Source organism: Aptenodytes forsteri, unplaced genomic scaffold, assembly GCF_000699145.1.
Source record: "Aptenodytes forsteri isolate BGI_AS27 unplaced genomic scaffold, ASM69914v1 Scaffold357, whole genome shotgun sequence".
NCBI lineage: Eukaryota > Metazoa > Chordata > Aves > Sphenisciformes > Spheniscidae > Aptenodytes > Aptenodytes forsteri.
The window spans coordinates 299,008-315,697 of NW_008795671.1; the positions used below are offsets into that span (position 1 = coordinate 299,008).

The 16,690-nt window shown below is 36.4% G+C and overlaps 1 protein-coding gene across 1 annotated transcript in view; it reads left to right on the forward strand.

Annotated features, from left to right (window-relative positions):
* Positions 1-233: 233 nt before the first annotated feature.
* The window catches only part of SHPRH (SNF2 histone linker PHD RING helicase), a 55,078-nt gene continuing 38,621 nt past the window's right edge, over positions 234-16,690 (forward strand). The window contains exons 1-9 of the mRNA XM_009282501.2: positions 234-905; positions 1,308-1,437; positions 6,966-7,184; positions 7,506-7,584; positions 8,386-8,536; positions 10,294-10,399; positions 10,904-11,160; positions 11,590-12,285; positions 15,559-15,810. Of these exons, the coding sequence (XP_009280776.1) occupies positions 264-905; positions 1,308-1,437; positions 6,966-7,184; positions 7,506-7,584; positions 8,386-8,536; positions 10,294-10,399; positions 10,904-11,160; positions 11,590-12,285; positions 15,559-15,810 (2,532 nt within the window). The 5' untranslated portion in view covers positions 234-263. The remainder of the gene's footprint in view (positions 906-1,307; positions 1,438-6,965; positions 7,185-7,505; positions 7,585-8,385; positions 8,537-10,293; positions 10,400-10,903; positions 11,161-11,589; positions 12,286-15,558; positions 15,811-16,690) is intronic.

Genomic DNA, 16,690 nt, shown 5'->3' on the forward strand with positions numbered 1-16,690 from the left:
GCAAAATGATAGGATATAGTACAAGGCAAATGCTTCGCGTCCAGCTTTGTGTGATGGCACAGGGATAGGAGAGGCTCTGTAAAACTAAGTCTCTTTTGAACAGTTTGATTTCTTAGTGCATATGTCTGTGTCCAAACCTTTTGCAAGTTTAACAGCTACTGCACAGTGAAATTTCAGTGTGAGCATTTGATTTTGTAATACTTGTTGCTGACTGATTTACTTCATCTCGCAGAGACGGAAAATACTGTTGAGACAACGACAAAATGAGCAGTCGTCGAAAACGTGCACCTCCATCAAAAATAGATGAGGAGAAGAAGAAAAAGCTCTGCTGGAATATGCATGAAGACCGGAGAAATGAGGTGATAACGTTAGATGATGAAATGACTAATGAGGACCACGTTCCAGGTCCAAGCACTTCTTCTGCATCCTTCATTGTTATAAATGATGATAGCACTGATGAAGATCTTATTCAAAAAGAAGGCAGTGGCTCAAAATCTGTTAAGTTTTTGACAGTTAACGACGAAGACGACTCTTATTCCATCTTGACTCCTGTGTCAGTACAGCTAAATATTATAGTCTTGCCATACCGTGCGGATGGGTCCTGGAAAGCTTTGTTGGGAGAATTTGCTCTTCATCTTCCTTCTGAGCAAATTCTAACTGACAAATTCCATGAAAGGGGCTTTACTTTGATGAGAGGAGACTCTGATGATCAGCTGCAGGTCTGTGTTCATGAAAGAAGTGAAGAAGAGTACAGTAATGAAACAAAAGAATACCTGGGTGCTTATGAACAACGTATTTTGGTGGAACCAACTTTAGGTGGTGAAATATTGGAAGGCTTGAGATGGTTGCAAAAGAAAAAGATAATTGGACTTTACCAAAGACCTGGAGAGGCTCAAGCTTTAAAGGTATGGGTTCATATATTTGTTTTGCATTTTAAAAGTTATTCTTTTTTGTTTGAAATATAAAATAAAAACCTCTGAACAATGAAGTCTGGCAGCTACCGTATATTTTTATAATGTGTTGCAAATATATAGTTTCTACATGCTTTTGTAAATGTTTTCAGTGTGTTTTTTCCTAAAAATTTCTTTTTACTCTTGCACCGTTAGTAATGCATTACCTGAAGGAATCGCAGAAGCTTTTAGCTGCAATGTACTGTATCCTCTATGTGGTGATTTTAGTAGACTTATTATATCTGTCTACATCTGCTAATTTTCAGAGCACTGTTGTTATTTTCATACTCTTCTGTTTATAATATTCTTGTCATTCTAACAGTTAATTAAACGATTAACTGTATAACCATTTCACAGGTTGGAATTTACCTTCTGGAAGCTGGGCTAAGTAAAACAGAGTTTCTCAGTGATGGAGGTGGAAGACCCAAAAAAGCTAATCAGCTGATTCAGAAACTCATGGAAAAGTTCTATAGTTTTTTAATTCCAGGTAATGCAATTCAGTTGAATGTTGATGAATAATTTTTGTTATTAAAGTGTGTCTTTTTTTAGTAGTTTTCAATGTGAGGGAAAACAGTAAGCTATTCCTGCCGTGTAGAGCCACTTTATTTTCAAGGTAATGTAATTAGGTAATTCTGTCCATATTATTATCTGACCATTAATCATATGCTAATTAGTTTATGGTCAAATTACAGGTGGTAATATTCCTTCTCTTACAGATAAGGCACTGAGGCACATAGAAGTTTGAGTCCTTACCGTTTTGGGAGTAAATACAGTTTTCACTGATTTGTGTGGGTTGTTTGAACAGATCTACAGTAGCTTGTCCAAGTTCCACAGGAACTGTTTAAAAGAACCAGGAATTAAATTTGGAAAGCTTTTGTTCCTAGTTTGGTGTCTAACACACAACTGTAGCAACAGAATTTCTGTTTTGTTTATATTTCAAAGCAGTTATAATGTAAACTACCACAAAATGCACCTTTATGACAGTTTTAAGACTACACCACTGCAAATTTACAAATATGGGCCTTGTCGTCATTTTGGAATTGAAGATATATTTGCCAGATTATACTTGGTAGTGGTACAGATTTTTAGGGTGATCAATGACCGCTTTATGGTGTGATGGCTTAGGAAACTCTTAAAAACAAAACAAAACAAAAAAAAACCCCAACCAACCTTGGTCTTGTGTCTGAGTGTAGGATGGATTCAGAATGTTAGTTGAAGACTGACTCAATAACAGTGATCGTAATATACTGAGTTTCAGTGTTTTTGCAGCAGCAACAGAAGTTTAGCACACCCCGTATAATTGTACTTAATTTCAAAAGGCGGAATTGTATAAAAAATTAGGCAACTTGCTAAAGAAAAGCTAAAAGGAAGAGTTAACAGAATAAAATCTGTACATCCATGCCTGCTGCAAAGAACAAACGTGCAGCTGTCAGGAAAGACTTGAGACGTACCAAGAGAAGTATAGAGAAGGGCCAGTATAACTAAGTATGTGGGGAGGGGAAGATATTGTACATAAGAAGTCATCCTTCAAAAAACTGAAGTAATCTGACTGAAGCAAATCTGTCAGTTTAGGTTTAAAAGCACAATAAAGCAGATCCAAAAAAGTCTGAAGAATAAATATTTTAAGATACAGAAATGAATAGTAATGTTTTTAAATGCATTAGGAGAAATACATTATCATGAATGCATTAGAAGCAGGATATCTGCCAGAGAATTCATAGACTTGAGATGACTAAGGCATATGAAAGAGTGCTCAAATAAAGTAATGCTACAGCAGGAAGCACAGTTTTCTTCTCTGCCTATCTTCTCATTGTGGAGGAGTTGGGGAAAGAGGTTGTTTACGGACAAAATGAACAGTGACCTGTTTTGAGATCCAAAATAATTTTCTGCTGGAACTTGGGGCATTTGTCCTCAGTACACTAAAGGATAGATTTTTATGGACTACATGGTTGAGCGTAGCTTGCAGGTGAAGAGGCAATATAGCTTCTGAAAGGGAAGACATGCCCCTCAAAGTTAGAGCAAGAATGTGGACCTGAGTGATTGGGTTGTTATGCCTTAACTTACCTTTTCAGAAGCTTAGGTTCATAAGGAGCTGTGTTGCCAACTGGTAAATTTTGTGACCATTTTTCAGCATGTACATTTTGATACGGTGTAAAATAATAATATGGTCTTGATTCTATGCCAATGAATGCCATGTAAATGATTAAGTAAGATAGAGGGTGTGGAGAATAGAAATAAATGGTTGTTAATGTGTATGAAGATCACCAGTCAAGGCCTACAAAGGCATGTGCAGCTTAATGTATTCCTAATGCTTTGGGAAATACAGTGGTTGGTGAGATGGTATCATCAACAAACTTTAAATGTATTATTCAGCACAATAGAGATGAAGAACAACTGAAAGCTTGCAAGCAGGCAATGGAGGTTCAGTATAAATTCAATATAGATAAATATAAAGTGATGCAGAAGAAAAAAAATCCTTACTTCACATTAGAAAAAAAACCAATGGCCTCTTTCCTAACTGTTGCAAGTAGGGTTGTAGTTCAGTAGGTAGGTGTATAGCTCAGTAAATGCATCAACTTAGTGTTCAGTGTCAGTCAAACCAAATCAAAGGTAAAGAATTGTCCTGAAAGTATTAGAGAACAAAACAGGATCATTAAACCACTATATAAGTCCATAGTGTGCATTATGCTATGCTCCAAATTCAGAAATAAAGCATGTCACAGAAATGGAAGAGATTTGGGAGGGAAGACCCCAGGCGGTTACACACTGTGAAACCAGTTACATTTTCTGACAGTTTTTAAGCATGTACTTTCTGATGTAGCATAAAATAATATAGCCTTGATTCTACGCCGATGAATGCATTCCTCTTAAGAAGCGTAAATTGATTTCCATTTCTAACAACTTAGTCTGTGTTTGAACTTCACCTGTTTTTAAACAGAATTAATTGACATTTTTTTAAAACTGCATGTAAATATGTATTTTAACACTTAGCAGTTTCCATCTAAAATGAACTCTACGCAGCGATGTTCCAAGATGAGGCTTCTTGTTCTCCCCATTGATGAGCAAATTCCTGTGTTGATGGAGTTGCGCACAAGGATTTAAACAAATAAAGGGACATGACCTCTCTATCCCTACATTTAATTTTTATATATTTGTTTTCCTTAATGCATTCATCCTGTTAGTATCCTTCTAGATGGTTTTGGGACTTTGTGGCAGGAATTCCATCTCAAGTTATGGCAAGCATAGGATAGGCAAGCACTAATGAATCTGCAAAAGAGTGACAAAATATTTAATATGCAGAAGCTTGATGAGTTTTGAACATTAATTGTAGAGTTAACCACTTTTTTGAGAAATTGTTTACAGAGATTTCTTTTGTTTGCTTTAACGAGTAGCTGGTTTTATAATAGCTTGTATCCTGTATCTGCTGTATAATATTACATGTCGCTTCTTGTTGCTTCAGTGAACACACAGGCATAGATAGATCACTTGCAGATCCAGCTAGCTGCTTTCTTAATATAAAAAAACCCCCATAGTCTTATAATTAAAATAAAAAAAAAAAAAGACTAAAATTCCTGTTTAATTGCTATTTATTCTAGTGAATGGTAAATATTTCAGAGTTTGTTTTTGCATAGTGTCATGGAACTATAGTATGACATACAGTAGCATGACAATGGCATATTCCATATACCATTTTCCTTCAATTTTCTTAAGAAGAATAAATTCTTTGTACAAAGAAGAATTTTTCTGCTCTTTGTATGGCATTTTTTAATACCAAATGTGAAGCAACAGGTTTTCCATTAATCTAGAATAAAGGGGGAAAAGATTACATTTTCATTGATGTAGATATTCTTATACAGCAATCTGGAAACTGCTCTACAGATAAAACAGAAAGATGCTACTGCAGATGCAACAGCAGAACTTTAGTTCAGTCATTGAAGGAATTAAGTAAAATACTTGATTATGAAACATCGGAGAAACTGAATTTTTAGATAGTACAATACCATTTGTTTCTCAAAGGTAAAAAATACTAAGATGAAAGCTATGTAATTGAATTGCGTTTTGAAATGGTTGAAAGCATAATTAAATATTCACTGTTGACCTCTCCCTCAGTTACTTATTAAACTTCCTTAGCATCCTTTTAAAAGTCCCTGTGGTACATAGAACAATTTAATCAGGAAAAAGAAAAATCTTTGAGAGAATGAACAAAACAAGAAAGGTATGGACAAAACATATCCAGTTGTATGAAAAAACATTTTACTTTAAAGTATATTGTAGTCTTTGCTCTCCTGTAAAATTCTGGATAGACTTAGTTTATATAGAAGTCGATTTATTATGCTCTGACATGTGAGATTTGAAAACTGTTATTTTAGCAAGTATGATGATAGGTGTCATTATAGATCAACTTCATTGATCAAGGTTGTACTCTACAATCACTCTAATTTCTCTGTTCTTCCGTGAAGTGAGGAATGTGTGTGAGAGGATCCCTTGGAACGGTTTCTGTAGTATATAAAGCTGCATGCTCTGCTTGGTGCTTTTCGTTTGGCTGGAACATTAATAACCCCACATGTGCACTCTGGTTGCCTTCTTTACATTACAAGTCTTTATATATACAGTTTTCATGAATTTATAGAAACTTACTGTCTTTCAGAATTCTCTTTTCCCTTGTGAAGCACTGGAATTGTTCCATTGACTTAAAAGGATTAGGGGAGGGCACTGATGGCTGCGGTACATAGGCACATCATTTCCTGCTGTTTGTTTTGGAAACCGTTCTTCACCTTCACCGTTCATTTGAATGAAAGAAAGCTTTTGCTTTCCATGAAATAGAATCCTAATAGCAGCGCCCAAACCTTATTTTAAGATTAAGCTCTCTGGTCTTTGTGTCAGGTACATCTCTTCTTTGTTAGTGTGAGACAACGTAATTATAATTTGATTTAATTGTGCCTGCCATTAGCTCTTTTCTCTTTTTATCAATATATTATACTTTTAAATATACCTTAAGGTCACTAAATTTTTTTTTTTTTTTGAGAAAATTTCTGCAAGGTGGCTTTATCTCCAATACTAGCTAGGGTTAGTATCTTTCTTTGAACTATAGAGTTGCACAGATGTTTTATTGGTACTCATGTTTTTAATTTGAGACCTAAAACACTGTTAAAACTTGTCCTCTAAGTCTTTTGTTCCCTCATCTTATGTCAGTTGCCTAAAATGCTGACCCTTGAATTTTTCATGAATTTTTGTTCTACAGTGCTTAAGTTCCGTGTATGCCCATATATCCAAATTATGTGAAAAATACATAGGCACAAGGCCTTCTTTCCTAGAGGGTAGAAAAGAAGGGTAGGCCTTCTCTCCTAGAGGGTACCTACTTCTCTTTGAGGCAGGATTTTAATTTCTAAAGTATGCCTTGTCTGAATTTTTGCAATGATGCAAGTGGTCAGAATTTCGTGTTGTCCTACTGCTACAATTTTCTTATCCAGATGGATAATTTAAAATTAACATGAAAGCTCACTGAAGAGAATCTCCTGGGTTTTTGTTTTTTTGTTTTTTTTTTTTTTTTTAATATGTTGTTTTATCAAGAAAGGCTTTATTTCATGAAAACTGTACAAATCCTTGACAACCCAGTGTGTTTTTTCCCTTTCCATAAGATCATTGACCCATGTTAACATTTAAATCTGAACTGTGAGTTATTTGTGGTTCTGTATCAGTTGGAAATGTTTAGTGGAAGGTCTTTATTAAATAAATAAGGTCTGGTCATTCTGTCTCTAAATTCTAAAGGAAGGGCTTTGCTGATTATGTATACCTCTGTGATCGCCATAGCATGTTAATCTTAACTTTCAGGAAAGTAGTGCTCATTGTTTCCTACTGCTGCTAGCAGAGTCAGGTGCAGTCATGGCATATGTTTAAATGACGTTTTGCTTTGCTTGCTTTCATGTGATAACTAAGTATGTTGCAGCAAAAGTTACTGAAATGTTGACCAAAGTTGGTTGGTAATGCGTGTCTTGAATTATTTGGTGTATGCAGATGAGCTGGAGGAAGATGAGGAAGAATCTGACGTGGAACTAGAGCGACAAAATATCGAAGAGCTTTATGACTTTGTAAGGCAAACCCATCAGCAGGATATCCAGTTACTGAGAGAGGATGTGCAGCATCCTGCATTAATTCCTATTCTGAGGCCATACCAAAGTGAGGCGGTGAACTGGATGCTTCACCGAGAGAACCTCACAAGCACTCCAAGCAGTGGCAAGTATATGGGTCTGGAAAACTTGCATAATTGAGGAAAGTGGCACTGTATTGTCAGCAGTAATGTTTTCTTGCTGTTTGATTATAAGCTTTGTTAATTATTTCCTTACTATTTTTATAAAAGCTGTTATTTGGTTAGTACGCTAAATGATAAACTAAACTTTGCTGAACAGCAGTTGATGTATCTTGTTGGTCATGAAGCACTGTGGAGGTAGACGTCTGCTTTTTGTCTCTAAATGTCACAATAAGGCTGAGCAATTCTAAGCAGTGTGCTGTTTATAGAGAAACCTCGTAATAGTAACATGAACTCTTTCTCCATAGAAGATGCACTGCACTTCCTGTGGCGGGAGGTCACCACTCTGGATGGAGTAAAAATCTACTATAATCCATTTACTGGCTGGTATGTTTTTATAGTTATCTCTTTTTGAGAACACCTCAAGATTGTACTTTGTGAAAACCTTATTGGCAGCTTTTACCTGGAGGATATAAGATAATCCATAACTGTCATTTTTCAGTTAGCAACTAAATAATTAGAACAGTGATATTTTTAATTTGAAAAAAAAAAAAAGGCAAACTGGAGTATATAATGCATAGGTAAATATGTAAATGGAAAGTTGAAGACATAATTCTTAAAGCACTTTTTTTTTATTTTAATGCAAATTTGTGCTTTTAAGATTAACATTTTTTTAAATTAGAGCATTGGAGGCTTCGACCTTCTGGTCCAATGTTTTTAATATCTAAAGGAAGGAGGCAGTATAATGCTTTTTATTAATGCTGGGTATTGCGTTATTAATTCTGTTTCACTTTGCTCATTAATTTGGTTAGAATAGAATCTTTTGATTGCTAGTTTGCTTCTTATTTTTTCCCTATATAACTTTCAGATCTTTAACACATGTGAATATAAATATATTTCAGTTTTTTGGAGACTAATGTTATGGTATGCTAAGGTTAGCAGGGCAAGGCCTGTTAGAAGGGGAAAAAATCCAAAAAATTCTGGCATACGTATTCTTCTTGGTCAGGTTTGTACACCCAAAAAGCTTGCTAGCTTTTGTCAATCTCAGGTTATCTAATAAAAGATATTGCCTGACCTTACAAACTTTGCCTTGCTGAAGCTATGCTGTGTGTGTCCCTGAACACGTGCTTCTCTGTCACACCATTCTGTAGTTACTGACTTTCATTTGGGAATGTACTTGAATTTTAGTATTATCCGTGAATACCCGATTGCTGGACCCCAGTGGCCTGGAGGTATTTTGGCAGACGAGATGGGTCTTGGAAAAACAGTAGAAGTGTTGGCTCTTATTCTGACTCATACCCGACCAGACGTTAAACAAGATGATCTGACGTTACCTGAGGTAAGAAAACCAGGATAAGATTTAGTACAAAGAAAATACTTCTCAGAATTAATGGAAATGCACTTCTCTTGAGTTTGTTGTTTTCTGTTTTATAGAAGTCCAGATTTAAAGCTGGATTAAAGTACAGTGGAAGTTTTTGCTTTGTAGGATGTGATACTTGGTGGCATAAATAGTGGAATGGTTTGCATGAGAAGCAATTGATAGTTTGCCATTGTTGAAGGGTGTTAGCAGGCAACTGCGCTGTTAATAGGCTGTTGGTAGTACTCCAGTAATTTAGTCTACTGTGTTGGAAATCATTCTTCCTTTCACTTCATTGTATTTAAGAGTATCAAACATCCATTGAACATATGTTCTGTGCTAAAATAGGGACGATTTAAACTCGGTGAATAAAGATTTCTGCTCCCCCTCTATTTCATATAATAAATGGGCTTATTTAGCAACAGTTTTCCATCTTTTCACTTTCCTCATCGTGCATCCTGTGAAAACTTAGCACATTCACTAAAACCAAAAATTCTCTCTGAAGAGAGAGAACCTTTATCCTTAAGTAAACTCTTACCACTTCCGTGGGTTCCATCCTTTTGAATTCATGGCAGCCAGTTTCATTGTACATCTATTCATAATGATCTCCTGCCTGCTTCTAATTTCATCAGTTAAAAAGACCCAATTCTCAGAGAATAAGATTCTTCCCAAATGTATCAGAGGGTCAGCACTGAGGAGTGTGAAGAGGGGAGTATTAGCACTAAAGCATCTGGACATCAACTGGCAACAATAGCTACAGAGCATAGCTTTTGGAGAGTTCGAGTTACGAAACTGTTTCACGATATGAGTAATTGGGACAGACATCTTAGCTTAGATTTTGGGATCTTTATGAACAGAATTATATGACATTTTCTGTCGTTAATTAAAAGGCACTATTCCACTCATCCAGAAGGCCCCTTGTCGTCTATATTTTTCTTGTCTTCACATACAGAATGTCTTTGTATGATGTCCTGAAAAAAAAACCAAAAGTGCTTGATTCCAACAGAGTGGAATTTTATTCTGGATGACTCCTGGCTTGTGTAAGCCAATGTCAGAGTTACTCCAAGTATTTCAACTCACTGTAGGGCTCAAACAGTGTCTGAAGTTTCATTGCAGTTACTGTTTAAGAACTCTGCAAAGCAACCAATTGGACAGAGCAGAGTGAAGTGTCAATGAATACAGCTATAAAGCAATTAATCATAGAAATACTGGCACTGCATTTGTTCCAGCTTTGGGATTCTTTTATATATCCCGGTTCTTGAGTATACATCTCCTTAAATTAAATCACTATTCCTGAATCACTAATAATAGAGTAAATCTTTTGGGGGCGATCCCTAAAAAGAGAAACTTACTTGTTATACAACTAACTAGGGCTTTTTAGTCTATATTGCTTACCTCCTTTTATGTTTCTAGCTATATATTAAATATATATATTTTCCTCCCCCCATCAGTAACCTAGATCACTCACAGCTATAGATTCCTGCAACTTAATTCTGAAGTAGTGGGGGACCCAAGTGGCTTGCAGGGCTGCTCTTTGTGTTGTCAGTGTAGGGTGCTGAACACCGTTTGCCAAGAAACTGGACTGTACACTAAAACCAGCTATCTGAGCAAATTAGCAAGATCAAAGCACACATCTGTAGCAGCTCATGCTTATTTTCAAATGTGAAAAGATTAATGATGTTCAGAATTACTCAGTGAAGAGACATGAGCTAATAACTACTTAATATTGTCTGCATTAGGGTAAGCTTGTGAACTTCTTTGTTCCACCTCAACCTTTAGAAGGAAATAAAAAGAAGAAAACAAAGGAAATGGAGCTTAAATTAAAGGAAAAAATACAATATCCCAGTAAGTATTTCTGATGACTTTTTAAAAAGATTTTGCTTTTGGCATAAGTCTTATATTGGCTACTGACTATGAGTTCAAGGCTACTCTTCGCTTCTGCAGAATAAAATGACTCTTTTGCTGAGCACTGTGATGTAGGATTGCATGCTACAAAGAAGTGATCCACGGTTAAAAGTAAAGTTACCAACTCAGATCTCTGTGCTACAGAGCTCCATCTAACTAAAGGTCGTTGTAAGAAAGTTTATGCATTTAACTGAAATACACTGCCTCTTTATAAGCTTCAGTAAGAAAATTGAGTGACTTATTCTACTGCTATTCAATATTGTCTTAGAATCACCAAAAAATACGATTTGTAGGACTACCTCAAGTAAAGCATTGTCAAAACTGCTGCCTTTGTTTTGTATTTTTTAGATGAACGCGGTGTTTAGAGTTCCTTAATATGCATTCTCTGAGGTAACTTTCATTTTATCTGAGTTGTAAGTTTTTTTGCTTTGATTCTACATATAGGCTTACGAGTGATGATATTAGCAGCTGTAAAGGAAATGAATGTGAAGAAAGGAGCATCCATTATTGCAATATTTAAGTACATCAGTGCTATATATAGGTATGACATACAGAGAAATAGACGGCTTCTCAAAAGAACTCTAGAAAAACTAATCGCAGAACAAGTAGTAGAGCAAGTCAAAGGACATGGTCTGGCTGGGTCTTTCAAGCTGGGAAAGAATTATAAGGAACAGAAGAGGCGAGAAAGAACCAAAGAGCAGGTAAAATGTGGTGCCGTATTTCAAAGAATGTTGCAGAGGCAGATCTTGTTTCTACCAGTTGCATGCTACTCTCAGCTGCGTTGTCTGCGCGCACTAGTTCAGTGACGCTGGCTTGTTGATAAAAATGAAAAAACTGCAGCATTTGCTTTGACACTTATGAACGAAGAAGCAGAAATCGTAAGTAGATCAAATTTGGGGCTAAATTATTAACTACATCTGTCATAAATCTTTGGAAATAGTGCTGCGGGGGCTGGCAGATGTATTGTTCTTACTGTGAAGTTGTCTTTTAAACACTGGTAAACATTAACCAAATCCTCAAACTGGAAATTGATATAAAATCTTAATATCTATGTCTTGATGTATTTATATGTTCAAAACCAAAAAAGGTGAGGAGGAAGTCTGACATTCTTGGTTAATTTTACTTTGTAGGTAGCAAGGACTTCAGAAAGCATTCAGAAGAAGCAGTTGATTGATGCTAAAACTCAAACCAAAGAATCAAGAAATAGTGATGTCATTTCTGAAAATGTCCTTAAAACCCCTTTACGGGTGGATATCACCATGGAAGAACATGATTATTGTACAACTAGCAAAAATAACAGGAAATCTGAAGCAGATTGTGAGAACTCTGTAAAAGAGAATAATGTTCAGCAGGAAGCTGTGGTCCCAAAGTCTCCTGATTTGCATAGCAGCCTCCTTGTCTCCAGTGATGTGAACAGTCATCCTGATTTTGGTGTTTCTAAAACTACAGCTGATGTTAAGCAGGAAATCCCAAAGGACCAGTCCTCACATTCCCAAGAACATGCCGGCAGTAGTGTACAACATACCAGTTCTGTATTTCCATTTAATACCTCTGAATATCGTTTTGAATGCATCTGTGGTGAGCTTGGATTGGCTGACTATAAAGCTCGCGTGCAGTGCCTGAAGTGTTACTTATGGCAGCATGCAGAATGCGTAAACTACAAAGAGGAAAACCTGAAGATCAAGCCCTTCTACTGTCCCCATTGCCTCGTGGCAATGAAACCAGTTTCCACAGGAGCAACTCTGATAATTTCTCCGAGTTCTATTTGTCATCAGTGGGTAGATGAGATCAATAGGCATGTAAGATCATCTTCTCTTCGAGTTCTGGTAAGATTATATAGCTTCATATTCTGGAGAGTTATTTTATCAAGGCTCGGGGCTTCCTGTCTGACACTGTGTATCACATGAAGTTCAGAGGTTTCTTTGTCCTCTGTGTCAGAATTCTACATTTCTTGCTATTAGACCTATGCTTTGGCATCACACGGTGCACTGGTGTCCCAGAAAGACTGTCTGCATTTAGTTCTTCGTTTTTTCCGTATTAGTTGGTCACTGGGAGATGATACAGTGGACTAGATATCTTTATCAAATGGAAGTAAATTTTGAGCAGTTGCAACAACAGGTGATTCCTGAGAGGGAAGGCTGTTTGTGGGGTTTTTTTACTGAAATATTACCAGGAACTTAGGCCAAACTATAGGTGTTTTGGCAGTGTCGTCTCACTGTACATTTGCACCCAAGCAGCTGTCTGACAGTTGCTTCTTATTTCGTTCTAGATAAAAACAAACGTTTCAGTAGGTAAAGAGTGAACTTTTTGAATTTCTGGTTCTCAGGCTTTACAAAAGAAGTCTTGGGCCTTGGTGTTTACTGAGAATAACACCATTACAACTTGGGTGTTGTCTCTATAACATCTGTGCTATTTATTAGGACATTGTTTGTCTGGAGACCATGTATTGTCATTTTACTTTATTTCTAATAGATCTACCACTAAAATAAGCCTAATTATACATAGAGTAACTATGGCTAAGGATTTTTTTTAATATAGTTATCACAGTATTCAAGGGTAACCATTGTCTTTTATTAATGATGTAGTCAAGTTTTGTCCTTCATATTTTCAGTAGGCAAGAACCTTTGTAATGATAAAGTGCTTTGAGAACCATAGTTCCCTTACATTTTGAATGAAATAACAATAGTGGATTGATAAAGAGAGGAAGCTCTGTATTCAGGGATATATCTGATACTTTCAGCTATCCTGCGTAGATGCCCAATGTATAAATGAATTCTAGGCCTCCAGTAAGCCATTTGTGTGAGCAGTCTAATTGGCTTTAGTGCAGCAACTAACAAATGTGTAAAACTTGCACAGTTTTCGTAGGACCCAGTCCAAGTTTTATACCAGTTTTATGAAAACTGTCAGAAATAGATTTACATGGTAACAGTAAAATAGCTTAAGTACTGAATGTCAGTACTTTAAGCTGTGTGACACCTTCCATTCTAAGACACTGTTTTCGTTTTCTTTTAACTGCCAACTGCAAGTCATCCAGACTTGCTTTCAGTGTTGCTTCAAAATGAAAATTTGTTGGTTTTTTTTCTGTAAAGTTAAAATGAAAATAGTGCAGATGTTTCAAAGAACCAGTTTCCCATGTTAACAGGTTTTGCATTGCATGTGAAGGGTGTTTTTTATTCTTACAACCTGTTGGAAATTATAATGGTTTTATGTAATAGAACAAGAAATTAAAATTTATCAGTAGGTCTTGCTTTGTGGCAGGTTGTCTTTTACTGCTGCTGTGAAAACAACCAAAACTTGGCCAAGTTATAAACCTTCGGAAAATCTGTTCATAAATACTTGGAAGAGATCATTAGACCTCGACAGCTATTTTTTTTCTTCTTAACAGTTGCTTCAGCGAGCATGCGCTTTTTTTTTTTCTTTTCTTCCCCCCCTCCCCTTCTCTGTCTTTCATTCGTGTGCATTGACCTGGTTGGACATGCTCTGTTGTCACACTCTGGGGCTGAACAGAAATTTTCTGCAAGTGTTTCCTTCAGTTGACAGAAACACTGTTGCCATATGCACAAATGTAGAGGAAGATTATTACTGGAAGAAAAAGTACAGTTAACAGCGAAATTAACAGTGACATCATGTGCTGACCATCAAGGGGTAAAGAGGGGGGAAAATCAACTAAGGTTTTATGGGGTCACCTTAATTTTCGTATTTTTAACTATTAGTTGTGTGAATTAAGAGAACATTAAAGTTTGTGACACTATGAGGGGCTGAAAGACGGTGTGATTTTTCTTAAATGGTAAAAGCATTTGTAGGTAGCTGCAGATGAACACTAACCAAGATAGTCCATTCTTATATAATAAATCATGAACTCGCAGAATGAGAGAGGAATAGAAAGATGCTAGCTGTTTGAAGACGAGACTAGAATATAGATTCTTTCTAAAAAAGATAGGGATATTCCTGTATCTGTCAGAAAAAAGCCTTATCTATTTTGGTATTGTGATTAATATGCAGATCTAGATGAGTGGAAAGAAGTAGCTGATGATAAAATTCTTAAAGTAAGCAATGGATGCCTGTAATTTTGAAGTAGGTTCCTCAAGTAAATTGGGAGCAAGAGGAAAATTTTGTATGAGAAGGAAAAAAAGGCGATTGAGATATAGCTCTGGTAATAATTGTTCTTAGTAGCTAAAAATCCTGGAGATGAGAAAACACTCCTATTCTAAAAATATATTTTGACTGTGTACTGTACCACACGTTATTTGAAATTTTAACATGTTTTGGTATTGTAAGTATATTGAGACTCATAATGTGTGCTGTATTTATTTTTCCTTAGATATAGAATGCTACCATGGGGAAGCATATAGTAAATGTTTGGTTTAGCTTGTTAATTTTTTTATTTAAACTGCTGTATGTTTCCAAAAGGATTATGCTTAAAATGACGAGGGAGATAAGAAAAATACTTCTGATATTAGAACAAATATCAATATGAAAGGTTTATAATAATATTCTGTTGGTGCACAGGGATTGTTTCTTACTAGGGTATTCTTTCTATCTCATGAGTCTCTGTAGAAATCCTTTTTGTAGATAAAACATTACCCAGAGCATCATTTCTGTTTTTTTTATATATTTCACTGCATACTTCCGTCTGTGCCTAATCATCCATGTAATTTTGGGGGCAATGGGGAGAAAGGTAATACATCTATGGTAAAGGAGAGGACTGGACGTGTAACACTGACTTACATGATGTTGCTCTGTACAACATTACAGAATACTTAATCTTGCAAACAACTGTTGCAACAAATAACTGTTGTAGAAAATACTGAAGTCCTCTTTTCTTCAAAGGAGAAAAAAAAATGTTTTGCGAAGATATAAATAATCATACATAAAAATTTTGCATCAATGTCTGTATTGCATTTATTATCTGTGTTACTTATATGGATTTCCCACCATGCTACTATATGAGTACAGGTTTTATGAATGGTTTCGTATTATATGAGCAACACTGCTAAAAGCATGCACATACTACGCTCTACTGGTATTTTAGCATTTTTATTAAAGTGTCTCTTACCTTCACTCTTTGCTATTGTGCTATTGAATACAAATCTATGTAGGTGTATCAAGGTGTGAAGAAGCATGGCTTTTTGCAGCCACACATGTTGGCAGAGCAGGAGGTGGTTATCACCACATACGATGTACTCCGCACCGAACTGAACTATGTAGATATACCCCACAGTAACAGCAAAGATGGGCGCCGTTTCAGGAACCAGAAGCGGTACATGGCCATCCCAAGCCCCTTAGTAGCAGTGGAGTGGTGGAGGATCTGCCTTGATGAAGCACAAATGGTTGAATGCACTACTGCAAAGGTATGACATTCCCAGTCATGCATTTATTTAACTGGAAAAGGTTTTGATAAGCTTGTTGTAAATAATACAATAGACTTCCCCTTCCCCCTCTTAACATTGCACTTGGGTAATTTGTCCTTGTAGCTTGTTCTTTAGAAATGAATTTTCTGTTGGAGGTATTTGCTGTTAAATGGTTCTCCTGTTGGAATTTTGGCAGACTGTGAAGTATATCCAGTTCAAAAAATACTTAACATAATCTATACTGACAGTTTAAAGAACTAGGTCATCATGTTGTATATGGTGTTTGATAGTTTCAAACAAGACACTAGCCTGTTCAGTGACATGGTTCAGAGGCATGGATATGTCCTTTGGGTCTAGAAGCTAAAATAGTCAGCAGTCTGTCGGCAAACTCTAGGGCTGCAGTCTGCAGAGGGAGATTATTTTAATTAGTATTCGTCCAGTCTTTTTGCCCAAGACAGGAAGACAAAAATGCTGCTTACATAATGGCTTATGGGCTTTAACTTTTTTTTTTTAAACATACGGTTTCTTTTGCTGTTTGCCTTCTGTGAACCCTTAATTACACTTTATTACTTGGAAGTGGATATGGCTTTTATCAGCTTTCCGTTACCTTCAAAAAAAACTCAGTAACTTTATACGCATTTTTATAATACATTGTACCAATGCTTCGTCTTGAGGGCGCTCACAAGGCATGAGTGGGACAACCAGGGGATCCGGCCTAGCCAGCACGGGTTCATGAAAGGCAGGTCCTGCTTGACCAACCTGATCTCCTTCTGTGGCCAGGTGACCCGCCTAGTGGATGAGGGAAAGGCTGTGGATGTGGTCTACCTGGACTTCAGTAAGGCCTTTGACACCGTCTCCCACAGCATTCTCCTAGAGAAGC